The 14,927-nt window shown below is 48.0% G+C and overlaps 1 protein-coding gene across 2 annotated transcripts; it reads left to right on the top strand.

Annotated features, from left to right (window-relative positions):
- The first annotated feature begins 1,448 nt into the window (after positions 1-1,448).
- Positions 1,449-13,961, top strand: LOC101674954 (cytochrome P450 4A6). Of its 2 annotated transcripts, XM_004740378.3 has the most exons (12): positions 1,449-1,714; positions 4,954-5,095; positions 6,930-6,974; positions 7,417-7,544; positions 8,330-8,454; positions 8,822-8,976; positions 9,400-9,506; positions 9,598-9,788; positions 9,883-10,016; positions 10,905-10,969; positions 11,114-11,190; positions 13,663-13,961. In XM_004740378.3, exons 1-12 carry the CDS (start codon positions 1,451-1,453, stop codon positions 13,829-13,831), a joined length of 1,602 nt encoding a protein of 533 aa, XP_004740435.2. In that variant the 5' UTR covers positions 1,449-1,450; the 3' UTR covers positions 13,832-13,961. The 2 variants fall into 2 exon arrangements, 1 of the variants encoding a protein (XP_004740435.2); XR_001175996.2 differs by lacking the exon at positions 10,905-10,969 and having other exon boundaries at positions 13,663-13,685.
- The last annotated feature ends 966 nt before the right edge of the window (positions 13,962-14,927 follow it).

Below are 14,927 nucleotides of genomic sequence, written 5' to 3'. Positions count from 1 at the left end.
GTTCTGTAGAGGAAACCGAGGACTCAGGGAGTGAAACCCAGAGTTACATCCAGAATTGCAAGCTAGGCTGTCCCACTTCCAAGCTCTCTCCACAATTGTCCCTCATAGGCTAAATGCAAAGCTCATACTGAGCCAAGCAAGGGAAGCAGTCAGGCTCCAGAGTACCTGGGTCTGGGCCAGAGATGGACAGAAAGCAACCATAGAAATGGAGGAAAGTTGAGAGGCATGGGTAATGAGGTTACACACACTTGGGTTTGGACAGGAGCCCAAGACTTAGGGGGAAATGGAGAGACCTGTGGCCCCATGGGTTGTGTAATGAATCTCCTGTCACAAGGTCGGCCACAGGAGGAGGGTGTAGGAATAACAAGGTGGATGGTGAGGAACAGGGCAGGAGGAAAAGCTGCCTTCCAAAGAACTCCTGACAAAAACATCTTGTTTTCCTTTCAGAGTTATGGGCTTGGAGTCAATTTGGGTAAAGAGACTCAGGAATAAATTGAAGCTGAGAGACCTACTTATCTTCCTCAGATGTACTTTCATATGCTCTCCATGATTCGGCAGTGCCCATCCCTCTCCCTAGCACTCTTCACCTGGTGAATTCTTATTCACACTTCAGGGTCCCATTCTTGTTATTAGTTGTCTCCTTCCCGGGTGGACCCACCCCCATTCTTTCAGTACAGGCCTTATCATGTTTTCCTGTACTATGTTAGTTCTCCGCCTTTACCTCCCAGACTGTGAGCTCAGGAAACATTTGCTGAGTGCATGAGTGAGTAAATGCATGACCAAATGAGTATTCCTGGGCGGACCTTGGGAAAGGGATGATTATCCCCTTAGAGAAGGAGAACCTGAGGCTCAGAGAGTATGACTGGCCGGCTTCATATGTCAAGAGCGAGCCCTGCACTGGGCCTCCTGAGTGTGAGGCCTGGGCTCTGCCTGCAGGCACAGTCAGCCCACATCACTGAATCGTGGAGTATGACAAGTGTGGAGAACAATGCAGAGGCAGCTGAGGCAAACAGTTTGGAAACCCTGACTCTAATCCCAGCTGACACTCTCAGTGGTGGTTTTCCTCTGGTCACAACACTTTAGTTCCCTATAAGAGTTTTCCTCTCAGAAATGGGATAATAATGAAACCAAACCCACTTCCTGAATATTTGGTAAGCTAGACTGTGAAGTTTTTGCAGCCAGGATTCATGTCTGCTGTCAGGATTCATGTTTGCTGGCAACTGTGTCCCAGCATACAGCACCTGCCTGGCACAGAGTGTTGAATAACAGGGAGAAGAGAAAGTGGGAATGTGCCCAGCCATTATCTCTGTCTGCTGAGAAAGCTTTCCCCGCCACAGTTTCCCATTAACATATTCACAGTTAATGAGCTTTAGAAGTCTAAGCCCTGCCCTCAACCTTCACCCTCCCTCCAGGTGGGCAGGGCAACCCTCCCCTGACTGTCTGGCCCAGGATGCTCAGGGAAGGTCAGCAACAGTCAGGGACAGTCAGGGAGAGTCAGCAATCCAGCAGCAGCTGCACCATGAGTGTCTCTGTGCTGAGTGTCATCAAACTCCTGGGCGGTGTCTCTGGGCTCCTGCAAGTGGCCTCCGCGCTAGGGCTGGTTCTGCTGCTGCTCAAGGCAGCACAGCTGTACCTGCACAGGCAGTGGCTGCTCAGAGCAGTCCAGGAGTTCCCGTCCCCTCCTTCCCACTGGCTCTTTGGGCACATGCATGAGGTAAGAGGGGCTGGAGAGGAGTGGGAAGTGTGGGCGTCCAGGGCTTTGCAGAATCATCCTGGTCAGCAGATGCATGCCACTTAGGCTTCTTGTGTGACTAGCACATGTGCCTTGGGGAAACACTCAGTTTTCTGCTCAGATTTTGGCTCCTCATTCCACTCCCAGGAGCTCCCTTCTGGAAAGAAGCCTTTGCTGGTGCCCTCAGGCTGGTCTCACCCTCTTTCCTTAAGTAGGTCTGCAGGCTGTAATGCAGTCCTGAGTGTGCACCAGAGAATTTGGCAAAAATAAGTCAGCTGCAAGAGAAAGGGAGCAGGGGTTGACAGTAGAGAAGACTGTCATCCCAAACAACTCCTCAATCCCGTATTTATTAGAAACAAGGTAACAACTAACAAAGGAGCAGAAGAGGGTTATACATTAACCATAGGCTTTGTAGATAAATAAGAAAGAATATGAGTTATAAATTTTTACAAATCTTATATATAAGCAAGGAGAGTAGGATATGTATGGTTAAGCAGTATAGAACTTATAATTGAACAAGCATATTTAAGGGGATTATCTTGATAACCAATTAATGGCAGGCTGTCTCTGAGTAACATCCAAAAAAAAGCAGGCGGTGTTCCACCCTAAGCGGGAGCAGGCATTCCTGGCTGCCCTGCTTCTAAATCATCCTCTCCCCCGGAGACCTGTTGCTAATGCATGTTCTTCTTAAGGTAACATTTAAGCATGCTTGCCAGGCTAGTTCAATTTCTCATGGGTTATATTTTACACACTACTTTGTTTTGAGAGACGGTTACACCGCACCTTAAGGATGATGGCTGTTCCTTCCTGAGTCTTCCCCCTCCTAGCTGAGGAGCCCCAGCTCCTCTCTCAGAACACCCTTCCTGATCCTTCCCTGCCTTGGCCACTCAATCCCATCCTCGAAGCCTAGCCCTGAGCTGCTTGGGAACACAGACAGCAGAGGGGTTCACAGCTTATGGAGACCATAGACAGGAATCAGGCATCAGGTCCCTGGAAAATAGGCTCACCTGACCCTGGGGTGTCATGTCGAGTGCAAGGAACCAACCAGCTTGGTTTGCCTGAGACTATGAGATGTTCCAGACTGGTGATTTCAGTGTTAAAACCCTGACAAGTTACTGGCACTCATGAGAGAGAAGTTTTCCAGGATGGGGCAGATAAAGAGTATTGACATTGAGTTGCACCATTAAAAGAATCTATTTACCTCCTAGTTCTCCTTCCCCAACCACAGTACTGTGGGCTCCTTGGGCTAAGAATGTCACCCCCTTCCAGTACCCAGTTACCAGCACAGAGCTGACCCCAAGAGATGCCTGGACAGGTTATGGAATGACAGAGGAAGGAGCAGCTTGCAGCTAGATGGAGATGGTACTTACTCTCCAGCTCTGTCAGTACTGGTCCTTCAGCAGGGAATCAGTAAGTGGGGGCATGTGAGGAGGGGCTGTCTTGTGTTGTGTGGATTGAACAAGCCTAGCCCGGGGATGTTGCTGAGGAGGCCAAGCAATTTCAGCTGAATGGAGCCAAAGACAGAAACTTCACATCAGCCACAGGGAGACAGTCATAGGCCAGTTTCTTCATGCAGATTATTGCACTGATGACTTCCAGATTGTCCATTTGGAGAAATTGCAACCTTTTGCTTGATGCAGTTGTCACCTTTCTGAGCTAGGATTTGACCTAAGCAACCACTAAAATTTCCTCCACTGACTCTCATTACATGGATGGTGTGGAGACTCTGTAAGCACGCAAGTTCTACTTCCATAACTCCTATTACGCCCAGTGCCCAATCAGCCCTCAGCTTCTGCTAGCCTAATATATTGCAGCCAGATTTTTCTTCCTCCTACATATCTGAGACTTCATTTATTCAGTACCTCTGTTATTGGCTAAGTCAAGAATTAGATTGCCATATGCAGTAGGTTAAAGTTAGTCTTTCAGGCCAGGTGACAACTGACAAGTGAGACAGGGAAGCATTTGGCCTCTGAGCTAAGCTACCTGGATTCTACCTTAGCTCTGCCACATACTTCAAATACTTGCTCTATCCTTCTGTTTCCTCATCTGTAAACTGGGAGTGATGATTATTATAGTCTTCTGTGAGTTATACTAATCTTCGAATGTCAGCTGGCACAGGCCAAAGGTCACAGTTATACTCTAATTATAAAAATTAACTATAATGGTAATACCTATAAAGGATAAGCATGTTTATAGAATACCAAACCTGCTGCACTAAATAGGGCTGAAATCAGTCAGGAACCATGAAAGGGGAACTCCTGTATGGGAATCCACGACCCAACAGCCTCATCTTTCCCAGATCCTCCCACCACAGGTCAGCACAGCCCACAGCACCTGACAATTGATCGCCTGTGCCGACCCTTTATTTTCTGCCCACTGTCATGGTATCTCACTTGGAGACATTTTTTGTGACCCCAGTTCCCAGGAGGAGGCAGGTGAAACAGCTGTCATGGACCACTCACTGTCTGTGTGAGTGGCCACAGCCTAAAAGCCAGTAGACACTGAGTATCAGTCTACACAGTTACTGCCACTGAAACTAGGGGAACCATCTCCTCTATAAGAGTCTCAGCTGGTCCTGACCACACCTGCTCAGAAAGAGATGGCTGTCCCAAGTAGTTGTCTGGAAAGTTGACAGACCAGTGGGTGTCAGAGTGACTCAGAGAGAGGAAGAGCCAGGCAGAACACCATCTAGCTCCTTGGTCTCCCCAGAGGAACTACTGACACAACCCAGGAGCAGGAGTTTCTGGAAGCCAGCTGGCTTGGAGAGCAAGCAATCTGAAAGGAGGCACGCAGCTGTGCTTAAACAGGATCCCCAGAGGGTCCTACTGAATAGGTTTGAGGGACCCTGGAGGATGAGGTGACACAGCTTCATGGTAAGAGTCTCCCACAATGCAGTCCCTGCACCAGATCCAAAGAGAAGGGCAGCTGCAGCGGTGGACATGACCTGGGAGCATAGAGAAGCCTCCTTAAGTCATTGGACAACACTTCTCAGTGTAGGGCCTGATTGACTTTCCCACCTCTACTCCCACTAGAACATAATAAGTTCCATGAATCTGGAATCCCTATCAGAGCCTTGCTCATCAGAAACATTTCCAAACTCCTAATCACTGCCGATATCCAGAGCTATCTTCCTGTGAACATCCTACCCTCCACCCCCTCTCTAAGCACTGGACCTAAAGAGGAAGCAAGGTTTTATTGATTTGTCTTTCCCTTGGTTACAGCTCCAAAAGGGTCAGGAACTACAAGAGCTTCAGAAAAGGGCAGAGAAATATCCGTGTGCCAGTCCTCGCTGGCTATGGGGGAGTGAGGCTAGCCTGGTTGTCTATGACCCAGACTACATGAAGGTGATCCTGGGGCGATCTGGTGAGTGCAAACCCACTTGTCTGTTGGAGGGGTTCTTCCCGCTTGGATACATTCCTGGGGTACTGTGACATTTCAGGAAAGACTGCTGGCTCAGTCATAAATATCTGATCCTCTACCTGTCATTCCTCAAGCCCAAGAGCCAGAAGAAACCCAAATACAGTTACTCAATTTGAAAGTTTAAACACATGTAAGGAATTACCTCTTTTGCTTTCTTTTTCCTTCCTCCCTCCCTCCCTCCCGCTCTCTCCATCTTTCTTCTTCCTTCCTTTCTTTCCTCTCTTTCCTCCTCTATTTCTTTCTTTCTTTTTTTAACTTAATTTAATTTCTTTTCAGTAACAGAATTTACTGTTTAAGCACCACACCCAGAGCTCCATGCCATACGTGCCCTCCATAATACCCACCACCAGGCTCCCGCAACCTCCCACCCCCACCCCCTTCAAAACCCTCAGATTGTTTTTCAGAGTCCATAGTCTCTCATGGTTCATCTCCTCCTCCAATTTCCCTCAACTCCCTTCTCCTCTCCATTTCCCCATTTCCTTCCTCTGTGTTATTTCTTATGTTCCACAAATAAGTGAAACCGTATGATAGTTGATTCTCTCTGCTTGACTTATTTCACTCAGCATAATCTCTTCCAGTCTCGTCCATGTTGATATGAAAGTTGGGTATTCCATAGTGTATATGGATCACATCTTCCTTATCCATTCATTTGTTGAAGGGCATCTTGGTTCTTTCCACAGTTTGACAACCGTGGCCATTGCTGCTATGAACACTGGGGTACAGACGGTCCTTCTTTTCACTACATCTGTATCTTTGGGGTAAATACCCAGTAGTGCAATTTCAGGGTCATAGGGAAGCTCTATTTTTAATTTCTTAAGGAATCTTCACACTGTTCTCCAAATTGGCTGCACCAACTTGCATTCCCACCAACAGCATAAGAGGGTTCCTCTTTCTCCACATCCTCTCCAACATATGTTATTTCCTGTCTTGCTAATTTTGGCCATTCTAACTGGTGTAAGGTGGTACCTCACTGTGGTTTTAATTTGAATCTCCCTGATGGCTAGTGAGCATCTGGGTGGTGGCTCCTGTGAGGGGTGGGGAGCCTAGGCAGTCAGCAGAACCACAGCCATTTGCACTCTCCATGCGCGCACTGAGATACAAGTCTGAGTCACACCCCACATCCTCCTCTATTTCTTCCTTCCTTCCTTCCTTCCTTTCTTTCTTTCTCTCCTTCCTTCCTTCACTCCCTCCCTCCTTCCTTCCCTCTCTACTCCTTCATCCTTCCTTCCTTCCTTCCCTCCTTTCCACTTTTTATTCTTTTCCCCTTTTATTCTTTCCTTCTTTATTTCTTTCTTCACCACAATGGTGCAGTCCCAGAACTCAAGACAATTTCCTATTGATGATGGCTTGCATGGAACCCTGATCTGTTGCCGGTGCTGGCACGTGGAATGACTGTGCCACCACAAAAAAAAAAAAATCATAAAACAAAAACAAAACCAAAAAAGTAAGAAAACAAACAAACAAAAACCCCACTGGACAAGCTACTGTCTTCTCACGAGTACTGAGGACAGAAGCTATATTTCTTACTGATTCAAATTCCTACTCCCTAGGGTTCTGTGGTGGGACACTCAGTTGGCTTTCCCGAGCCTATAGTAACTATCAGGAAAGACAGAGAGTCCTGGTTGGAAGGCAAGTGGGACGTGGGTTGACACAAACTGCCAACTGACAATCATCAGGAAGGAATGGGGGACAATGGTCTAGACCACAGTTAACTCCTGGGGGCAGCCTGTCTTCGTTGGTCACCTCCAGTTTCCTGTAATGCCTTTCTTACTTTCAGACCCAAAGTCCAATAGTTCCTACAGATTCATGGCTCCCTGGATAGGTAAGTATATTTAACAAGAACTACGGTTCATCTTCTGCTTAGGTTGCCAACAAATATCCATTTGACCCAGACAAATACGAGGTGACCAGCACCACAGTCACTCCACTCAATCTGAATTGAGCTTCCTCTCTCTCCTTCAGATAAAAACCTCACCCCTTCCTAATGGTAGGGAAGCCCTCCTGCAGCTCAGTTTCTCCCACATCACTTCTCAGTCCTCCATAATGATCTCAGACTAACTTTTCATTGAAGTCCTCCATTAACCCAGTGCTGCTCTGTTTCAACCTCGATCTCACAGCTGTGCACCAGGATTTGGGAGGCCCCCTTCCTGAAATGCACTGTCCTTTCCTGCCTTGCCCAAGATGCCCTTCTTCTGACACCCTGGGCTCCTCCCCAGTTGTCCCTGACAACTCTTGAGAGGTTCCTTCCCCACACACACACCCAGGGTATGGTTTGCTCCTGTTGAATGGAAAGACGTGGTTCCAGCACCGGAGAATGCTGACCCCAGCCTTCCACTATGACATCCTGAAGCCCTATGTGGGGCTCATGGCCGACTCTGTCCAAGTGATGCTGGTAAGTTCAACCGCTGCTCACCTGCACACTCACACCCACAGCACAGTTCACAAAGTCCACTCTCAGACAGCTGTGTCCCTCAGACATCCATTAGACATGCCCTCCAGAATCACAACTTATATCATACTATGAGACAGGGCCCCCTGGGGATGGATGGAACAAAAAAGTATCTGGGCACCTGTTTACATCCACCCTTTGCTCACTGCCCACAGGAGAGACAGTCATGGTGGATAAAGTGTCTCTTCTTGTCCCTGTTCTAGGTCTTTGACTTGGACGGGAAGAGTAGCCAATGCCCCTAGACAACAGGACAAACTGCCCCTGGCTGGCCTGAACAGTAGCAGCTTCAGTGGCATGGTGGACGTGCCATGACGTCACTCAGATGGGCTCTGGGCTAGGGCTGAAAGCCTCTGATGGATTTTAGCCATTCCGTGCAGTGAAATGGAGACCAAGTCTCTACCCTCCAGGGCTGGGTCTTGCCATAACATCACCTCTGAGCCTGACTATATTTCTCACTCACTGTACTCAGCTGACATTTGTTGAGTGAGAGGAACTGAAGTCCCTGATATCCCTTCTTTAGAAACCCCAGTCTTACCCCCTTGATCTTTCCTTTGCCTTGACTCTTGCTCCCTAAATTGGCTATATGGTCCTAAACTGATGAAATGCAACTGCTTTAGAAAGTGAGGGCATCTTATCAGAATATGTGGAGAGGCAGATAGGGAGTCTAACCTTGTCAGCATGGGCCTTCTGGAGGAGTAGAGAAAGATATATGTGTCCCTCTACCACAGGACAAATGGGAGGAACTCCGCAGCCAGAACTCATCTCTGGAGATCTTTGGACACATTTCCTTGATGACTTTGGACACTCTTATGAAGTGTGCCTTCAGCTACCAGGGCAACCAACAGTCAGATAGGTCAGTAAAATCCTTAGTTGTGAGGTCCTATTTCTTACCAACTGGGATTGACTATCTGAAAGGCAGTTAACACAGCTTGGATGTTTACCAGCCAAAAAAGTCACATTCTGCCGAGAGCCCCTGGCCACAGTCAGATTCAGCCTGCGCCAAGCCTTCCTTAAGCACAGACCCTGCTCTCTGTCACAGGAAGAAACCTGGACACCAAAGTCCCTCATAAAGGGCTGAGGGTCTCAAAGATGTAAGAATGACATGACAAACACTTAGGGTCTCCTGTCCCATTGATTGAGGAATACTCCACCCACAGGCCCACCACACTGCAGGTCAGATGCTTCCCTCCATCCAATCCATTCTGCATCCTCCCTTTCAGGTACTCACAGTCCTACCTTCAAGCCATTTGGGACCTGAACAACCTGGTGTATTCCCGGATGAGCAATGTTTTCTACTGGAAAGACATCATCTATAAGCTGACCACTGAAGGTCGCTGGAACCAACGGGCCTGCCAGCTTGCCCATCAACACACAGGTTGTATATGCCCTCTGGGAAGCTCCCCTCCTTCATCAGGCACATCCCAAAGGGACTGTCCCTAACCCTCAGCTGAGTCCTGCCCCTGGCTGTCCCTCCAGACTCTGAAAAACACTCACCCAAGTACTCCCCTGCTGCAGATGTTAGGGTGCCAGGTGCTAGGCAAGAAACTACATCTGTTACCACATGGGTGAAGGCTGAATGACAGTCCCTGCCAGCAGCATTCAATTAGAGCCTCTTGGGCTGTGCTGTTGAGGAGAATGATGACCTGCAAGCACCTGGTGCTAGAGCTCCCACCCCAACAACCATACCCACTCCCACACTCCTCCTGATCCACCTGGCACCCTGACTGGGGCTACTGTGAGTGTCTGTGTCTCGGCACCCAGAGCATTCAGCTCTGCCTGGGAACACTGTTCTGGACAGACCGAGTGATCAAGCTGAGGAAGGCTCAGCTGCAGGAGGAGGGAAACCTGGAGAAGGTCAGGAGCAAGAGGCACTTGGACTTCCTGGATATCCTCCTCTTTGCCCAAGTGAGTGTGGCAGGGAAGGCCTGAGGTTTTACCTACAAGTGTAGAGGAGGGGGGCAAACTCAAACCCTGGCCTCTCTTCGTGTCTTCCCAGATGGAGAATGGGAGCAGCTTTTCTGATAAGGACCTCCGTGCGGAAGTGGACACCTTCATGTTTGAGGGCCATGACACCACAGCCAGTGGCATCTCCTGGATCCTCTATGCTTTGGCCACACACCCAGAGCATCAGCAGAAATGTCGGGAAGAGATCCAGAGCCTCCTGGGGGGTGGTGCCTCCATTACCTGGTGAGTGCTCATGAGATGGGAGGCCCTTCCTCTGAAGTAGAGAATTCCCTGGCTGCCAGGGCCTTGCCCACCCTTCAGGATAGCTTTCTTTTAGGGACCACTTGGACCAGATGCCCTACACCACCATGTGCATCAAGGAGGCACTGAGACTCTATCCACCAGTTCTATGTGTTAGCAGAGAGCTCAGCAAGCCCATCACCTTCCCTGACGGACGCTCCTTACCCAAAGGTGTGAACTTCCCCATTCTCCCTCAATGAACACTTAGCAAGAATGCATGGGAAGTCAAATCCACGTGTTCTGGACAGTTGGTGCATGTCTTTCATAGTCATTTCTCCCTCAAGAAAATGAATACTTCCTTTGTTGTTCAGATGAGGTATATGGTATGAGTCCCACAGAGTTTAATCCAAGAAATAAATACATCACAGCCCTTAAATGTGGCTTTGGGTTTTGCCCTAATATTCTCATTCTTTGAGATGTGAGTGCCTGAGAGACCATCAGACAGAGCAGGGGGATAGGAGGTTTTTCCTTATAGGGTCTAGGCCAATGAGAAAGATCGGAGAATTCACCATCATGGCTCAGATGGTCCAGTCTCCAGGGAGCCCTCAGGATGATGGCAGAGAGCAGCTGATGACCAGATCTGAGATCCCTGCCATGGCCGGAGGCCACTGTTTGTCTCCTCTCTGCTCTGAATCCTAGCCCTGCCACATCCTAGCTGGGTGGTCAGAGGCAAGTTGCTCAGCCTCCCTGAGAATTAGGTGCCTCATGGGAACGATTGAGGATGGGAACCCTCATTGGAGGGTTATTGTGAGGAAGTAGGTGTTCATGGATATTTCCAAGAGGTCATGGATGGTAGTTGATAAATGTTAGTTGTCCCTTGAGTTGCTCCAAAAAGTAAACCTCCAGTTCCTTCCTGCGTCTCAGCCTGGTCATGGTTAATCTTCTAATCTGTGCACACATTCACACCTGTTGTGCCATGTCTGCCCCATCTCTCCTGCAACAGTATCATTCCATTCACAGTGATGAGAAATAGCTCTCATTGTGGCTGCCAAGCTGTGTGTGGGTGCAGCTGGGCCCCACAAGCATGTATGTCCAGCCTTCTCTATTCTGCCCCCACAGGATTCTTAGTGACGCTCTCCTTTTATGCCCTTCACCACAACCCAAAGGTGTGGCCAAACCCAGAGGTATGATGACCTTGGGAGGAGGAGGTGGGATGACCTCTCCAGGTCAAACCCTCTTCCTGGCCCACCTCTGGGTGTGCTGTCCCTTGGATGATTGGAAGGAAGGGCTTGATCACACCTGTCCTGGCCCTGGTGATCCCTCTGCAGGTGTTTGACCCTTCCCGGTTTGCACCGGGCTCCTCTCGACACAGCCATGCTTTCCTGCCCTTCTCAGGAGGTTCGAGGTAAGGCACTTGTACCAGAATGGGAGGAGGCAGGGGCTATTTGGGGGGTACATACTTGATGTTTGTGACTTGCTACATTTATGTGGGTTTCTGTAGATATGTCCTGGCATGTTGGAGTGCTGGGAAAGAGGTATGTGTCTCTATGCAAAGAAAGTTGGTAATCACTGAATGCCATGGAGACTTTGACCCATTGCTCTTACACAATCTCCATCCACAATTCAGTATCAGTGGGTGTTCCATAGCTCAGGGTATTCTTGTGAGTTCTTCATTTTGTGAGTATGACTTTACAGAATTAGATTATCTCACATGTAATTTTCAAGTGTTGTCAAAGTCAAAGACAGGATGCACTCAAAAGTTTTCATTACACACAATGTCAATCCAGCCTTTTCTACTCAACTCCCCATTCTGCCTCCCCACTGCACCATTGACTACATTCCATGGGTTTCCGTACTCAGCTTCCTGCATGCCTCAAATATTTCAGCCATACACAGGAAAGTTTCCTACAGTCTCTTAGGGGCTTCATAAAGAACTTGACTTATCTGTGTTATTATTTTCACCAACCAAATGAATTATTGACTCTATGGTACTGGTCATGTACACTTGACAATTTTCCCAGGTGTCCAAACACTACGTATGATCTGGGCTCTATATACCTTAATATTACCCTTAGGGTCCAGTCATCCAAATGGGCAAATACATAAAAATGAGGACCTTAAATTGCTTTGGGGAGAAAATCCAGTTTGTTGTATAAATACACAATACATGGCATTTGAACATTACCTGGTATGTAAAATGTAAAGCACACATAAGGTGGCTGTTCATTGGGATGACTATATTCCAGCATGGCTGCCGTGAAATCCTCCAGTGCTGCTGAGAGTGTCCTATAAACAGTAACTGCAGGAAACTTTGTAAGCAATTCCTAGAAAAATGTTATTTTCCAAATACAGGAATCTGTCAATCCTTCACATACAGAGTGAACCCAATTTCACACAACATCTTTAAGCAAACTGTGCTTCCAGATACTGCCTCCAGGATTTGTTTCTACCTGGGATTGAGTCCTTCCTCCTATACATTGGTGCAAGTCATTTGGCTGCCAGTAGAGACAAGAGAGGGGTAGATAGCTCAGGTCCTAGCTCAGAAGTAATGGTTACTCATATTTTATTCCATTCAGGGTGGGATTTTTTTCAGTTCAATAGACATCATTCAGTTTTAAGACTGCCTATTAAGTCTGTCTCTGTGTGCCAAGTCCTCTGTTAAGACATGGCATACGGCCCTTGACTCCAAGATTTCACCGTCAAGAAATAAATGCCTCCACTCAAAAGTGACACCTTCCTTCCTTCCTTCCTTCCTTCCTTCCTTCCTTCCTTCCTTCCTTCCTCCTTCCTTCCTTCCTTTTCTTTCTTTTCTTTCACTCACTCACTTCCTAACTGACCCCACTATAGGAAGCACCAAGTTCCTGGCACTGTCTGACTCTGGAAAGTGATGTGTCCTTGAGTTAAGTGTTAGGGTGATGTCAAGGTCCTGGAATAAAGAGACACAGTGGGCAGAGATCGGGGTGAGGGCAGGCTGGCATTGCCCTTAGCCATGACAATGTAACAGTCAGAGGTGTAGAGAGGGCATTCTCTGGCATTTCCTCAGCTGGAGCTGAACTGGGAAGAGGAGGAGTTGAACAGGTGAAAAGTGAGTGAGCCAACAACCGAGAGAGGACTTTGATGTCAGCTGAGGCATGTGGACATGTTGTACCTGTGATGGAGGGCATGGGAGGCTCTGAGCCTGGCTGGGGCTTCAGGAGAGGAAGTGGAGGCAGGAAACAGAAAAGTCTGGGTGAGGAGGTAGAGGGATGGCAAGCAGCGACATTTCTGCAGTAGAATTGGTAGGCTACAGCAGCTGGTTGACTGAGTGGCTGAGGGGGAGGCAGGAGTCTCGATCCAACCTGGGAGGCAGATGGTGCAGCAGGTTGAGAGTCACTAAGGCTCTGCCCCTGCAGAATATTCTCTGTGCCACACTGACTTCCTTACCCAACTCTGTCTTGTCCTTCCTCTGAGGAGCTGAATCCCTGTGCGCCCCAGATGGTTAGGGCCTGAAGGATGGCCCAGCCCACCCCCTATGGTGCCCTGTCCTGCTCTGCATTGTGAAACCAGAAATGGCATGTGCAGAGTGAACAACTTAATAGTTAACTGTTTTACTGATCCCTTGACTTGGCCCTGAGGCTCAAGGTGCTGACCTTCTTGTAACGGGATTTCAGGCCTACTGAGAGCACAGATAGGAGTAAGAGCTAATCCTGGAAGAGTGTAGGCTTTGTCAAAGGTCAAGGGGAGAGTGTGAAACAAGCAAGGTGGGGCAGGCGTAGAGATGTGTGTGTGTCCTGAAGGAAGGGAACTGGGCTGGGCCCATGCAGGAGGGCCCTGAAAGTGCTGTTCCTGGCTGGGGGGTTGATGTCACTTCTCATTTCCTTTTCCCTCCCTGACCCAGGAACTGCATCGGGAAGCAGTTTGCCATGAACGAGATGAAGGTGGCAGTGGCCCTGACCCTGCTCCACTTTGAGCTGGCACCAGATCCTTTCAGGGTCCCTGTTCCCACTCCAAGAATTGTGCTGATGTCCAAGAATGGAATCCACCTGCATCTCAGGAAGCTCCTCTAACCCTTGTGGGGACAAGGATGAGCCCCAAGGCCTCCTGCCTGCCATCATGTCTTCCTGTCAGTCTCTCCTGTCTGCTGTCTTCTGCCCACTTCCCACTTTCACTCTGCCCACTGCCAGCCTCCTGCTTTCCTCCCCTTGTACATCAGAAGTCTGACCTTCTCCATCTTACCCTTTCCTAAGATTCCTACCTATTTACCTGTTACCTTTCTCCTACCCAGCTGTAGCTCTGACTATCCATGTAAGTCATGATCAGCTGCCTGTCCCCCCAGGCTGTCTGCCCTCTCCCCATTGCTATCTCTTTCTGCCTGGTTGTGTGTTCCTTGTTGCTTAACTGCATTACACAGGCTTGGTTCCTTAAAAGAGCACAAGTTGATGATCCCGTAGCTTAGGAGATCCGAAATAGGAAATGGGTCTCCCTGGCACAATGAAGGTGTTACAGAACCTCTAAGGGAGAATCTCTTCTCTTGCGTTTTCTACCTTTTAAAAGTCTGCTCTTAAGACTATCCACTGAGGGAATTAGGCCTCCCCATTTATCAAGGAATATGCTGTTCTTAAATGCATATTGATTACAAATGCTAATAGTACCCATGAAATTTTTAGTGCAAAAAACAAAAAAAAATTTTTAGTGCAACATCTAGACTTTTGTTTAATTGAATAAAGGGGACTCCCGCCAATCCAAGTTGATACATAAAGCTGGTCATCACAGTCCACCATTTGTCCTCTTATCATTCACACATTTTATTAAACCATACTTAATCTGAAAACTAAATATAATAAAATCACACATCTACCAACTAACCTTCATATGATAGAATGTGTGTTGATCCTTTTCCCTAACCAGGAAGCAGTCATTGGAGGGTATTCTCTCTTCTCCCTGAAATCCTGTGACCTACATGCCATGACACAAGGTTGACTATTTGTACCACATGTCTGGTTTCTGTGCAGGATATAAGACAAGAAAGAAAAATTCTGAAACCCATGTGCACACATGCATAATCATATTCATAACAAAGCAGGAAAATGCTAGAAATAATTACCCTCTTTATTTCTGTAACCTAGGACATGGCCATCCTTCGCATTTATAACAGCCTTCTTC

This window comes from Mustela putorius, unplaced genomic scaffold, assembly GCF_011764305.1.
Source record: "Mustela putorius furo isolate JIRA1106 unplaced genomic scaffold, ASM1176430v1.1 tig00003853_pilon_pilon_pilon, whole genome shotgun sequence".
Classification (NCBI taxonomy): Eukaryota; Metazoa; Chordata; class Mammalia; order Carnivora; family Mustelidae; genus Mustela; species Mustela putorius.
Note: the sequence above shows the minus strand (reverse complement) of the source record. Positions and strands in the feature narration are given on the sequence as shown.

Bases quoted from the DNA above. Each gene is read 5' to 3' on its own strand.
- LOC101674954 (XM_004740378.3), top strand. From the start codon at position 1,451: ATGCTCAGGGAAGGTCAGCAACAGTCAGGGACAGTCAGGGAGAGTCAG. The intron at 5,096-6,929 runs GTGAGTGCAAAC...TCTTACTTTCAG, and splicing joins GGTGATCCTGGGGCGATCTG to ACCCAAAGTCCAATAGTTCC. The intron at 6,975-7,416 runs GTAAGTATATTT...ACACACACCCAG, and splicing joins ATTCATGGCTCCCTGGATAG to GGTATGGTTTGCTCCTGTTG.